Below are 13,198 nucleotides of genomic sequence, written 5' to 3'. Positions count from 1 at the left end.
GGTTAGGGGTGATAAACGAGTCAGGGGCCTTTGGCTCGACTCGTGAAGACCTGAGCTTACATGTCTAATATTGGTTGTTGGAATCAGGTTTGGACTTGTATAAAAGCTCGTTTAGTAAAAAGGCCTCAGGCTCCAATTCAAAAGCTCGACCTTGGAGCCTCTCAGGCTGGCCTAGTATATTAATTTTTATTTTTATTTTTTATTTATTATACTATTTGTAATAGCCCTCTTTCTCCTCTCAATCCATTTCACCCCTATTTTATTAGTTAAACAGACTTTTTGAATGATTTTGTTCTATATTATGCTGTTTGGATATACATTGAATTTATGATTATTTATGGAATTACTAATATTGTTGATTGTATATTCTGTTTGGATAAATTTTTGTTGTCTTATTTTTTTTAACAGGCTAACAAGCTAAATCAGGCTTTTATTTTTTGTAAATAAGGCAGGTCACAGGCCGATAATTATATTCATAACAGGTAACAGACTTGGTAAGGCCGACACATTTAAACACAGACTTAGCCTTTTAAGATTAAAGCTCGGCTCGGCCCGTTAAATGGGCTCAGCCCAGTGGGTCAGGCTCAGTTTTACAACCCATTCTCAAAAACAGAGCAGGGCGAGCTGGCTCATTTTTTTTAAAAAGAATGACCATTTTTTTAAAATCGATTTTTTTTAAATCGAAAAATAAATGACCATTTGTGGTGGCAGACAAGGCATTGAATGTCCCACTGCCCATCACATTGAAATTGGTCAGCTTATTTAATTGCTTTTTACATCAGAAATTTGAAATTCGAATTTTAATTGCTCATTTAATTGAAATGACTCATCTGATCTAAAATTCGAATTTTGAAATGGAATGACTCAGCTGTTTTAATTGATCACCTGATCTAAAAATTTCAAATTTTGAAATGGAATGACTCAGCTGTTTTAATTGCTTTTTACATTGGAATTACTCATCTGATCTAAAATTCAAATTTTGAAATGGTTTCAAATTTTGAATTTAAAATATGGACTGAGGGAAAAGATTTGGAGAGTTTTGGGTGGCATTCATTTTGTATAAATAGAGAAGTTGTGTTTCTTATTCATTTATGGTGGCAGACAACTCATTAAATGTCTCACATATTTGTACATTGAAATTACTCAGCTCTTTTAAATACTTTCTACATTGGAATTGCTCACTCTTTTGAAATTCAAATTGTAAATTGATTTCAAATTTTGGATTTCAATTTTAAATTTCAAATTGTAATGGTGGGAAAGGATTTGGAAATAAAAAAATTAAATAAATAATAATTTCTTTTAAAAATCGAAATAAAAAATCAATGAAAAATTAAGTTAATCATTTATGGTGGCAGACAACTCTTTCAATATCCCACTCATTTGTACGTTGGAATTACTCAGCTCTTTTAAATGTTTTCTGCATTGGAATTGTTCACTCTTTTGAAATCGAAATCTGAATTGATTTCAAATTTTGGATTTCAACTCTTCAAAATTTTGAATTTATGTTTAAATTAGAATTTTGGATTTGAATTTTTAACTTTGTAATGATGGGAAAACTTTTAGAAAATTTTGTGTGGCAGACAACTCATTTAATGTCCCACTACTTTTCTTTTGTTGTATATTATGAGTAAAAAGACCTCTACTTTTCTTTTGTTATATATCCCACTATTTTTTGCATGGATAATTGTTAGCCCTATCAATGCTGCATAAAAAACAAAAATATTAAAAAAATTGTAAAATAACAAAATTATTTATATTGTAAAATAAATTCGAAATTTGAAAATAAATTAAATGAAAAATTATGTGAACTTGATATGTGAGAAAAGAGTTCAGCATTTAATATTTATGCAGTGAAAAAAGATATATATAATAAATTTGAATTTAATATAAAATTATAGATTAAACATTAAAATATTTAAAGTTATAAAAATACATTTATAGTCGATAAAAATTATTTAAATTTTAAAATTTAAAAGAAAAAATAAAAAATGGCATAATTTATACTTTACTAAAAGTAAATTAAAAATTTAACATAAAAATTTTAAATATACATGTATAACCAATTAAAATAATATACAATGATTTTTGAAAAAAAATATTTAACATAAAATTTTTAAATATACATGTATAACCAATTATAAAAATATATAAAAATCATAAATTAAAATAGAAAAAAATTATATAAAAAATATGTATAATTAATATAAAAAGTTTTAAATTATAAATTTAATAAAAAATGACGTCTGTCATTCTGTAAAAAAAATTATTAAAATTTAAGAACTATAAAAATGAAAATTTTAATTTAGTACATAAGAAAGAAATTAAACTTTAATTTTTTATTGCAAGAGTGTAATTAACACAAATACTTGCAAAAAATAATTATTTATATAAAATGCTGACAGTTAGATATAGAAAACTGGGCTCGGCCCGGAGGGCCGGACCGCTAATATATTTTTATAATTCAACTAAAATTTTATGCTTCTTCTTTTATAATTAAATTACTAAATCTGATTTCAATTTTTGTAAATACAAATTTGTGAAATTTCAAAGACTAACGACACTAATCCTTGCAAAAAAAAATTTATTTATATAAAATGCTGACAGTTCAAGGTAGAAAACTGGGTGCAGCCCGAAGGGCCGGACCGCTAATATATTTTTATAATTCAACTAAAATTTTATCCTTCTCTTTTATAATTAAATTACTAAATCTGATTTCAATTTTTGTAAATATAAATTTGTGAAATTTCAAAGACTAACGACACAAATTCTTGCAAAAATAATAATAATTTATTATTATTTTATAAATCTGATTGTAGTAAATGAAAGTTCATATCTGAGATAAAATATAAAAATCTAGACGCAACTATATACATCTTTTTTTGTGGATAAATATAAAAACCTTTTACATGCTAATAGTTAGAGGTGACAAATTGGACTCGTCCCGAAGAGCCGACCCACAAACACATTTTTAGAATTAAATTAAAATTCCATCATTCTTCTTTTATAATTAAATTCCTAAATCTGATTTTTATTTTTGTAAATACAAATTTTTGAAATTCCAAATACTAACGACACAAATCCTTGCAAATAATAGTTATTTATTATTATTTTTTAAATGTGATTGCAATAAATGAAAGTCTATCTCAAAGATTAGTGTAGTTGTTTTTATTTTGTTCATATGCATTTGTTGCAATGTAAGCAAAAAATATGACTTATACATGCTTATTTGATTAAGTTGCATTCAAATCCCGTGCAGACAACATTTTTTTTTGTCCTTAAAAAAATTTAATCCAATCTTTTTTTTGCTGATACTATGACTTTTGGGTGTTAACATATTAGTGTTACTTATTTAATGAGTTTTTGCCTTATGTATTATAGGCACAAGGAACGAAAATCACACAAGAAATGACATATTTAGTAAGTGTTGAACTCATCCCTCCAATGATTGCTAAGAAATGACACTGAATGAATAACGTTTTCATATTATAGGTAAAAACTGATATTTTAAATTCATATTTGCTTGCAGTTATTGTTACCTTGATTTTGTTGATGAATGTTATAGTTAGCAATGATTTGTACGCTTTTTTCTTTTTATATTCCTTTCTCATGTTAACATGGTGTATTATAACGTATTATGGTGTATTATGATGTAGTTGTATGCAAAATTAATTATCTCTCTCAATAACAGATTTTTGTTTGTGGTTGATATTTGCAAAGCTCTGTGTCAATGCTGTAATTTTTTCACCTGAAATATAAAACAAAATAACAACACAAATTTTTGTAAATATAAGGTTTGCAGTGTGATTAACCCACCACGGCGGATGACAAAATTTTGATCTTTTTTCCCCGTGCATCGCACGGGTAATATACTAGTTAGGTTCTAAATCATTATCGCAGATCCAATTTTTCCTACATTTGATATCAGAGACATGGTTGTACATTTGCATGTGAATCGAGTCTCACTATTCGTGTAATTTTTTTTTGCTTATGATGTATGGCACCTATAGTTTTATGGGCCAGTATATACTTACCACCAAAATTTTTTACCACATTTACAACCAACCTAATTGTAACATCCCTGTCTCGAGCCGGTTCAATTAACATACATATGATAAAAACAGAAAACAACGGAAGACTTAACTTATGAAAATACGAGCTAAATTTTTCTTTTTCTTTTTAAATTCTCATTCGTCGTAAACGAAAATTGGACAGAGTTTCCTCTATAAATCGGACAACTGGGGATTTTCCAATCCCACTCAGAAGCATTTCCTGATAAACAGTTTATACAAATATAATTAAATGCCCATCCATGGGCGCATGCATAACTTGGCTCAGTGCCACTATATCTAACAGCATGCAATCCAACACGTAAACATATCTGAATACTACATCATCATATAACGTGCCTGAATACTCAAATGTACATGCATCAGACTGACAGACATGTACAAAACATATACAGGCCATATACAAAATAAAGGATCAATGTCATGATCCATCAAAGGTGGAAATACAAAATGACATGAATATACTTCCAAAAAGTAGTAGCCTACAGCCACTCAAAATCCGATCCGTCAACTGCCTTAGCCACGTGTCGTTTCCCTGCCTAGTGAGGACTCACCGGAAATCTGGGCACCTGAAAATATGTCCCCAACAAGGGGTGAGATTACAAATCTCAATAAGCTCCAGGTTTATAGAGAATTCTCCATACCCCTGGCTCACTCCTGCACGAAAGTCAGATACAGAGTATACGAATACAACATATAACAGATATCATAACAGAACAAAGCATTTATCCATATCATATCAGAGGTGTGCGCCGTCATTCCCAAGGGAGGACCCCAAGCGGAAATCAACGCACGTGTTCCCGAGGGAGGACCCCAAAGCGGAACCAGACATATCAGAGGCGTACACCATCAGTCCCGAGGGAGGACCCCAAAGCGGACATCCGGGTACTATACAATCAATGGCCAGAGATTGTTACAGAAATCATATTACAGAAGTCATATCAGAGCAAAACATATCATGTTATCAAATAACTCTATATGAATGCATCTATACAAAGCATCTAAATAACAGTCATACAGTCCAACCATAGTTCACTAACCATGGTGGAGCACTCAAGCAGAAAAAGACTCCTTAAACATAGAGCTTACCTCTTGAAGCTTTACCAATACGCTTACTTGTTGCACAAGTTACTTATATGTCTTCAAGAGATTCCGATCCTTTTTAGTCCCTAGGTACACCTAGAGCAAGAATCCACAAATACAAATCAATAAAATGCTATCATGCCTAGACTTTCCATAAGGCATACATTTTATCGCTTATCTTCCTTTCTTTATACTTTTGCCAATGTTATGCCAATACACAAGTCTAGACCACCTTATACTCGTTAGCATTCTTTAATTTTAATTAAGTATTCACTTGAGAATTTTCAACATCATGCATGCCATTTTACTTCAAAAGCCGCGGACATACCCTTAGGAAATCAAAGTATTTTTCAACCATTTTTCAAGTCATTTCACTTCTTAACTCATCAATTTTATACAATGAATTACAACACATTTTATTTACAATAAAATGTAACAAAATATACCCCTATACCACCCTCTAGGTCGAACACTACAAGGACATAGACAAAGGTTCTTTTTCTTCACTTACATGTAACTTACACATACAAATACATGTTTTCATAAGGTTCCAACTTAATTTTTGGAGCATAAAGTCCCTCCAAAGCCCCACAAGGCCTAAACCTAAGGGCATATTTCATATAATTTTTCCCACTTTGGCATTCTCACTAATTTATCAAATTTCCACTTAATTCCTACACATTAAACCTTCCTAATACTTAAGATAAAATTTTTGCACAACAACCTACTCTTCACCTATGATGGCCGAACATGTAGAGGAAAGCATAGGATTTTTTTTCTAATTTTTTTACATACATACAAATGCTTATTTTCATTTCTTAAATCCAAGACATCAAAGATTCATCATTAAATCAAAGTTTAATACACAATGCTTTCCTACCAAAACATACTCATAACTTTTATAACTCAAATCATCAAAATAATACCATGGAAATAGAGGTTCATTATCTCCAAAAGCTTATACAAGGTCTAGAAGGTGACCAACAAGCAAGACTCCACCAAAACCCCCCTTTTTCACCTTGGATGAATAGTAATCCGAAAATGGAGTGATGAATATCTCCCTCCACAAACGAAATCAGCTCAAATGGAGGAGTGGAATAGCTTCCTTGGATGATTTCCTATGAGATTGGTATATTGGGTGAAAGATTTGGTGGAATATTGGAGGAGCAATCAAAGAAGCAAAAACCAAAACCCTAACCCCCCCCCCCCTTCCATAGCTGCTGATCGGCCCCAAGGAGAGAGAAAAGAGTGTTTTTCTTTGAGTGAATAGTGATCACATAAGTCACTTATGTTTTATAGCACATGTGACTTTTACCCGGGTATTTTTCTTTCGCGTATTTTCACTTAAACTAACCCGGAACTAACTCAAGGCTACAAATATATTTTTATTCCTAATGAACAATATTCCTAATTTACAGTATGGTGTTTGCACCGTTTTTGACGAAATGCACTGTGAATCACTAATTGTACTTCATTTACTTATGAAACTTAAAACTTATAAACTTATCATTTTCTTGGGCTTATATTGACTTACTTGGCATATATTGGACTTTCTTATTCTTATTTCATCAATTATTTATTTTTGGACTCTACCGGTTGCTTAAACAACAGTACAAAATACCCGGTAGAAACACTATTCACGAGATTTTCACGGAAAGTGCCAGACTATACAATTTTTCGTTCTGAACTCATATTTGTCGTCAGAATTATCGAATTATGTCTCTAAAATTATTTTTCCCTTTTAAGCTCTACCGGTTAATTCGCAAACTGTAAATTCTCCAGTAGAACGCACTGTTCATAACATAGACATGATTACAGTCAAAATACTCGGAATCACTCACTGAATCTAATTATGGCATTTAAATCCTTAAATTAAATCTCTAATTAAGATTTACCATTTATGGTCATTATACTAATTACCGTTGATTTCCGTCAATCTGACGGTTATAATTTATTAGGAATTAATAATTATTAATGAATACGATCCAATAATTTTCATTAAATTATAACCGTTAGATTGACGGAAATCAATGGTAATTAAGTTAGTTGTAAAGGTTGTAAACTTTTTTTGTGGTAAATATATCATTTCCCTAGTTTTATACTATTAGATTGCATAGATTATGTTATTTTATATAAATTAAAAATTAAAAATTGATAATTATTTTAAGACAAAATGACTATTGCTTATCGAATATATATATATATATATATATATATATATATATATATATAAATGAAAAAAGCAATACCACTATATATTATTAAATATTAACTAGACTTAGACACGAGGATTTTTCTACTTTGTTTAAGAAGGATTCAGGACTATGGTAATATGCCAACCTATGAATATTAATAATACAAGCGTTTGCAAAAGGACAAGATCTATATACTATTAAATATTAGCAGGACATACAATCTTTGTTACTTTGTTTAAGAAAAATTCAGGACGGTGGTAATTAATAAAACAATGGGTATTAGTATTCTCCTGGCGTTGGAGATAGAAATAATTACATGCAGAGATAAAAAAAAAAAAAGTGGTTCCACTATATTCTAGAGAATAGAGAAAAAAAAATAACTGGAACTACATTTTTATTCTATCACCAAGAGGAGACAAAAAAAATTCAGGAGATTAGATATCCCCTAAAACAATTTATAAATGTCTAGAAATCATACATTGGCAAGAAGGCAAGATTATAGAAATATACATTATTATGTTAGCAAAGATCTCAAGTGGCCAGGCATTGAAGGTGTACTACAAAGTACAAATTAAAGAGTAGTAAATTGTAGCAAATGGACGGATTCACCTATGCATATTGTCTATTGTCTACTTTATTAATTTTTTTAATCGTGAAAGGTACTGCGTGGGGTTCCAACATAATATATGCATATCATTTTCAATATCTCTTATTTTATTGGGAGAATTTGACGGTTGATTATTCAATTTCTCCCCCTCGTCTTATCGAAAAGTAGGCACAACTCAAGAAAATAATTTAGTTTTGTCGTACCTAAAATGCTCATAAATTTGATATTAAAGTGAGAAACTAGAAGAACGGAAAAAGCAGGTTATTTGTCTCAATTCCCATCGCATGTTGTAGTAAAATTATTGTATATTTACAGTAATTTTTCAATTATATATTTTCTGTATTCTAATGCATTATATTCTACTAGTTCATGCAATGAGAAATATATAATTGACCAAATGATCATAATGTACTGGAGTTACTACAAATTTGTTGAGATAAGCAAAGAGTGCAATGGCTATTATAACTGGATATGCGAGTAAAAACAAAAGATACAAGTTATTACAACACACCTTTTTGAAAACAATAAAAATAAAAAGATGAAAATACAAAATGCATCGCGGTACCGAAGAGAGACTAACTGGGGTGACACATGAGCACATGTGTTGGGAATTTGATTCATTGTCTATCAGTGATACCTTTATTGACATTATAATTATTCTATAAAAGCTAGCATCCGCCATGACTACATGGTGTTGTGTTGAGTGGTATTTTATGAGGAAAGGAGTTTAGCGGCGGTGGATGGTCTTGCAAGGGGAACACAGATGAGATTATGGGCCCTTGGAACAGTGAGACCAGGTCTCTCTTCCATGCTAACTTTAGCATCATTGCCTTTCAATATTTGGCCTTGTGGACCAACTACCTGAAGATCAAAGCATTGGATAAGAGATGCAAGCAGTGTTGCCATTCCTGCTGTAGCCAAATTGACACCAGGGCACATCCTTCTCCCTGACCCAAATGGCAATAGTTGGAAATGCTGTCCCCTGAGATCAACTGGGCCTCCTTGTTCTCCTTCAACACCACTCTCTAAGAATCTCTCTGGACGATATTCCAATGGCCTTTCCCAGTATTTTGGGTCTCTTCCCACAGCCCAAACATTGAAAAGTATCAATGCTCCCTCTGGGATGACAAAACCATCAATCTCACACTCTGCCACACATTTTCTTTTGACAACAGGCAGTGGAGGGTGCATGCGGAATGTCTCCTTCACTATGGCTCTAATGTAAGGAAGATTTTGAATATCTGATTCATCAACAAGTCTATCTTTTCCCACAACACTGTCAATCTCCTCTCTAGCTTTCTTCAGCACCCTGGGGTTGTTGATGAGCTCTGACAAAGCCCAGTCTGTTGCCACGGCTGTTGAATCTGTCCCTGCTGAGAAGAAATCCTGCACACAAAGCATTAATTGTCAGTTACATTTGTTCATTCCCTTTGGACATAAACATTAAAAGCATCCTTGTCCCTGATTAAAAGAGTTTTTTTTAGTTTTGCTAATATTGCTATATATATATATGTGCCATGTGCCATACATTACTGTATTCTTCTTTAAAAATATATATCATATACTTAAGGTGACACAATGGTATGTGATAATTAAGAACACTATTTTTCTTATGCAAGGGTTATATTAATTAGTACTAGAGATTTTAGCAACAACAGCATATAATAATAAAGCCGAAATTAAGAAAGAAACTTACCACAACAAGACCCTTGATCTGTTCTTTGGTGATTTTAATTTCCATGGTCTCGTCCTCAGCAAATTCAAGCAAAGTATCGAGAAAAACGACACTCTGCTCACTGTCATCAACTACTGCATTACCCTCCTTTCTCATTTTCCTTATGTGTTGGCGTTTCTTGATAACCCTTTCAATGACGGGATCAAACTTGTTAAAGATGTCATCAATTCTCTTCTCATATTGTCCAACCTTGAGCTTCTTCAATGGCCAAATGAAGTCAGTAAGACTGTATTCGCCGAAGATCTTGAGGACATCACGAGCCATATCCCTAATCTCTTCAGCTTCGCCCAACATCATCCTTGAGATTGTGCTATTTGTCCATTTAAGCAATTCCTCAGTGACATTAAGGGGCTTTTCAGTTTCAGCACTGTTGGCTAATACCCTGAGAACCTTTTTGATTTCTTGGCTCCTCAAGGGTCTCAACTTGTTGACAGTGGTGGCATTAAGAAGGTCGTTCATGATGAGTTTCCTGATGAACTTCCAATAAGGTCCAAAGGGAACCATGGCCACAGAGTTATCGTATGTGAGGCGTCTTATGGCTGAGGTTTGGAACCTTGTGTTGAATGAAGATGCCTCGTGTGTTTGAAGGAACAGTTTGAACAACTCAGGTGTGGATGCAACAACGGTAGGCATGGAACCAAAGTATAGAGAGAACAGAGGGCCATAGCTTTTGGAGAGACGGATGAGGGAATGGTGTAACAGAGGATTATCCAAAAGGTGAAGGTGACCAACGAATGGAAGACGAGGTTTTGGACTTGGTGGGTTTGGCAGGTGGCGAAGGGCTTTGGATTTCGCAGTTGGTGTTGGACGCAAGTGTATAAACAGAGCTATAACCAATAAAGTAACTGCAAGTTCGATCAACATTGTTGTCTTTGATCTTTGCTTGCTAAGAGTGATCAAGAGTAGTCCTCTCCTCTATGTTTTGATTTTGAGGCTATGCAGTATTAGTTTTTTTTTTGCCTGAGAAAACAGGCTTCTCCTGCCTTCCCTTTTATAGCCAACTCACTCCCACTCCACCAAGTTGTCTTGTGTTAGGGCTTCACTAGTTTTTCTATCTTTGCGGGCCTACAAGTCTTAAATCGGTTTCGAAATAATTATCTTTACGGTTTTATTTAAATAAAATTATTAAATACTTCAGAAGAATTGAAGAAATGAATCTTCTACTTTTCCTTCTTTTTTTTTTGTATCACCTTCTACTATTCTAGTCTAAGAGATTGTGCTGCATATTTTCTTGAATTTTGTTAAAGTTTTGACTATATGTCTTAATCACAAAATGTTGTGACTTGAGAGGAGCTAGGCAACTTCGCTCGGGAATCATATCATAGAAGTAATTCATTTTTAACTAGGAACTTGTTACTGGTGCGCCGGTCTTGGCATTTCGTTAATAAGAAATTCAAAAAACCCACAATGACAGTGATATAGTGCAGTTTTTCCCTCGCACTTGCAAATAAAGTAATTATATTAGTTCCCAAAATTCTCAACCCAAACCCAAACCATGCGCTATATCATTTTACTTTGAATTTTACAAGTTTCTGAGTTAATAATTTTAGTGGGTCACATGGTAACAAATTCTCTGAAAATATTTTTAATTACTAAAATATATAATGTTGAATAAAAAAGCAAGAATATTTAATATATTAAAATATTAAATATTTTAAGTAATTACAAATATCATTAAATTTAAAAAATATTATATCTTTTTAAGTGATTGAGAAAAGTACTATTGAACTGATTCATTTCATAATAAAATTATCTTATGTTACCAAAATAAAATTATCTTAAATTCAATAAATGTTATTAATGATTCTTTAACCAGTGCAAAATTCTAGATAATATTTACATTTCTTTTATAATTTTAAGATGGTAACTTTTAGATAATACATCGAAAATGGTTAATTACTTTCTATTTGTGATGAGTTTACATGTCGACTATTTTTTATGTGAACTTAAAGATAAAATTTTCATTTTATAATTTTGCATATTTTAATACGTTTTTCGTATACACATGAATTATATACTAATTTTATTACTTCATAAAAAGTGGAACCTTAATTAGTGAAATCCAATTAGTTTGGATGAATAGTTGAAAATTCATTGGACAACCATGATTTGAAAAAACTCGCAGTCTCATTGCGCAATGCGTATTTGGCCCTTTTAATTGTGACATAATAGGGTTTGGATAGTCTGCATTAAATTATTGGTTCGAACTACCATCATAAATTTCAAAAAAATTGTGATATAATTGTTTTGGATTATAATTTTAAAAAATTCAGTCAAAATATTTGCACATTATTTTTTATGTAATTTGATTAAAAAAAGAAATTTAAATGATAACAAAATACACTTCACAGCATTTTTTTTTACTGTCCATTTAAAGTAAAAATACTATTAAAATAAAGAAAAATAATTTTCTCATTTTACATAAAAAAAAATTTTCATCTTACACCATAATATAAGTGGGATTCCAAAAGTGAGAAGACAAAACTCATATATTATATGTATAATATAAGAAAAAAATTTAATATAAAGTGAAAAAAATTAATCCTCTAGAATGGAAGCGTGCAGCTATCGTTGCCCTTCAAATCTTTTTGGAAATTTGAATCCGCATGTGCTGCGACCCTGACTTCAAAATTTTAGTAACAAAATGAAAAACAAGTCTTACAAGATGGGCGGAGTTACAAAGTTGACAGAACACGAGGCATGTGTCAGATATTGGCGAAGTAGATGCGAAGCAGCCTCACCTACCCGCGAAGTGATTCACATTTCACAATAATTTCGTAATAAATAAAATAGATAATCTGATCCCTATCACTCTATCAGTGGTTTTTTATCATAATATATTTTAAACTTAATAAATTAGTCAACAATGACTGCTTATTTTAAAGGCCGCCACCTTTCCCTAGAAAATAAAGCAGCCAACCAGTACGGAGTTATTGAATGTGGAGTATCCACTTTAAAATAATATTTATACATCACGAATTTTACATTTATATTTCACTTATTTAGAAAAAGAAAAGTTAGGAAAAGAAATGTGTTAATATATGTATTTTTATTTTATGATCTAATTTTTGGTCTAAATATTATTATCAATAAAATATAAACCACATGGCGCCACAAATGAACATAAACACATGTTTTCATATTAAATACATAATATTATATAAAAAATAATTTCAACAGTTAAAGATATTACTCTTAAAATGTTTAACTGTTCCTTCGTTTTCATCGTTTTCTGTTTATAATTAATTCTTTTTTGTAATCATTCTGTTTATAATTCAAAGGTGACGCCTTCAGTACAGAACCACTCACTTGTCCCCAAAGATTCAAAGGCACCAGCACTTAAACTATGTAATTGATTGCTTTGTAATAAAGTGAAATTAAATATTGAATCATTAAAATTAATCAAATTGTGGAAGTTATAGATGATGGGTTCGCCTTTTCTATAATTATCTGCGTTGAGTTTAAAATGAAATTATTTTAGGTAGAAATTAATGTATTTTTATTATTATAA

At 31.3% G+C, this 13,198-nt stretch overlaps 1 protein-coding gene across 1 annotated transcript; it reads right to left on the bottom strand.

Annotated features, from left to right (window-relative positions):
- Positions 1 to 8,412: 8,412 nt before the first annotated feature.
- Positions 8,413 to 10,620, bottom strand: LOC133285542 (2-hydroxyisoflavanone synthase-like). The gene is made up of 2 exons (XM_061482784.1): positions 9,649 to 10,620; positions 8,413 to 9,338 (listed from the first exon to the last, which is right to left on the bottom strand). The coding sequence occupies exons 1-2, from the start codon at positions 10,549 to 10,551 to the stop codon at positions 8,664 to 8,666; spliced, it is 1,578 nt and encodes a 525-aa protein (XP_061338768.1). The 5' UTR covers positions 10,552 to 10,620; the 3' UTR covers positions 8,413 to 8,663.
- Between the last annotated feature and the right edge of the window lie 2,578 nt (positions 10,621 to 13,198).

This window comes from Gastrolobium bilobum, unplaced genomic scaffold, assembly GCF_033153095.1.
Source record: "Gastrolobium bilobum isolate Gb01-03AN ecotype WA unplaced genomic scaffold, APGP_CSIRO_Gbil_v1 utg62955, whole genome shotgun sequence".
Taxonomy (NCBI): Eukaryota; Viridiplantae; Streptophyta; class Magnoliopsida; order Fabales; family Fabaceae; genus Gastrolobium; species Gastrolobium bilobum.
Note: the sequence above shows the minus strand (reverse complement) of the source record. Positions and strands in the feature narration are given on the sequence as shown.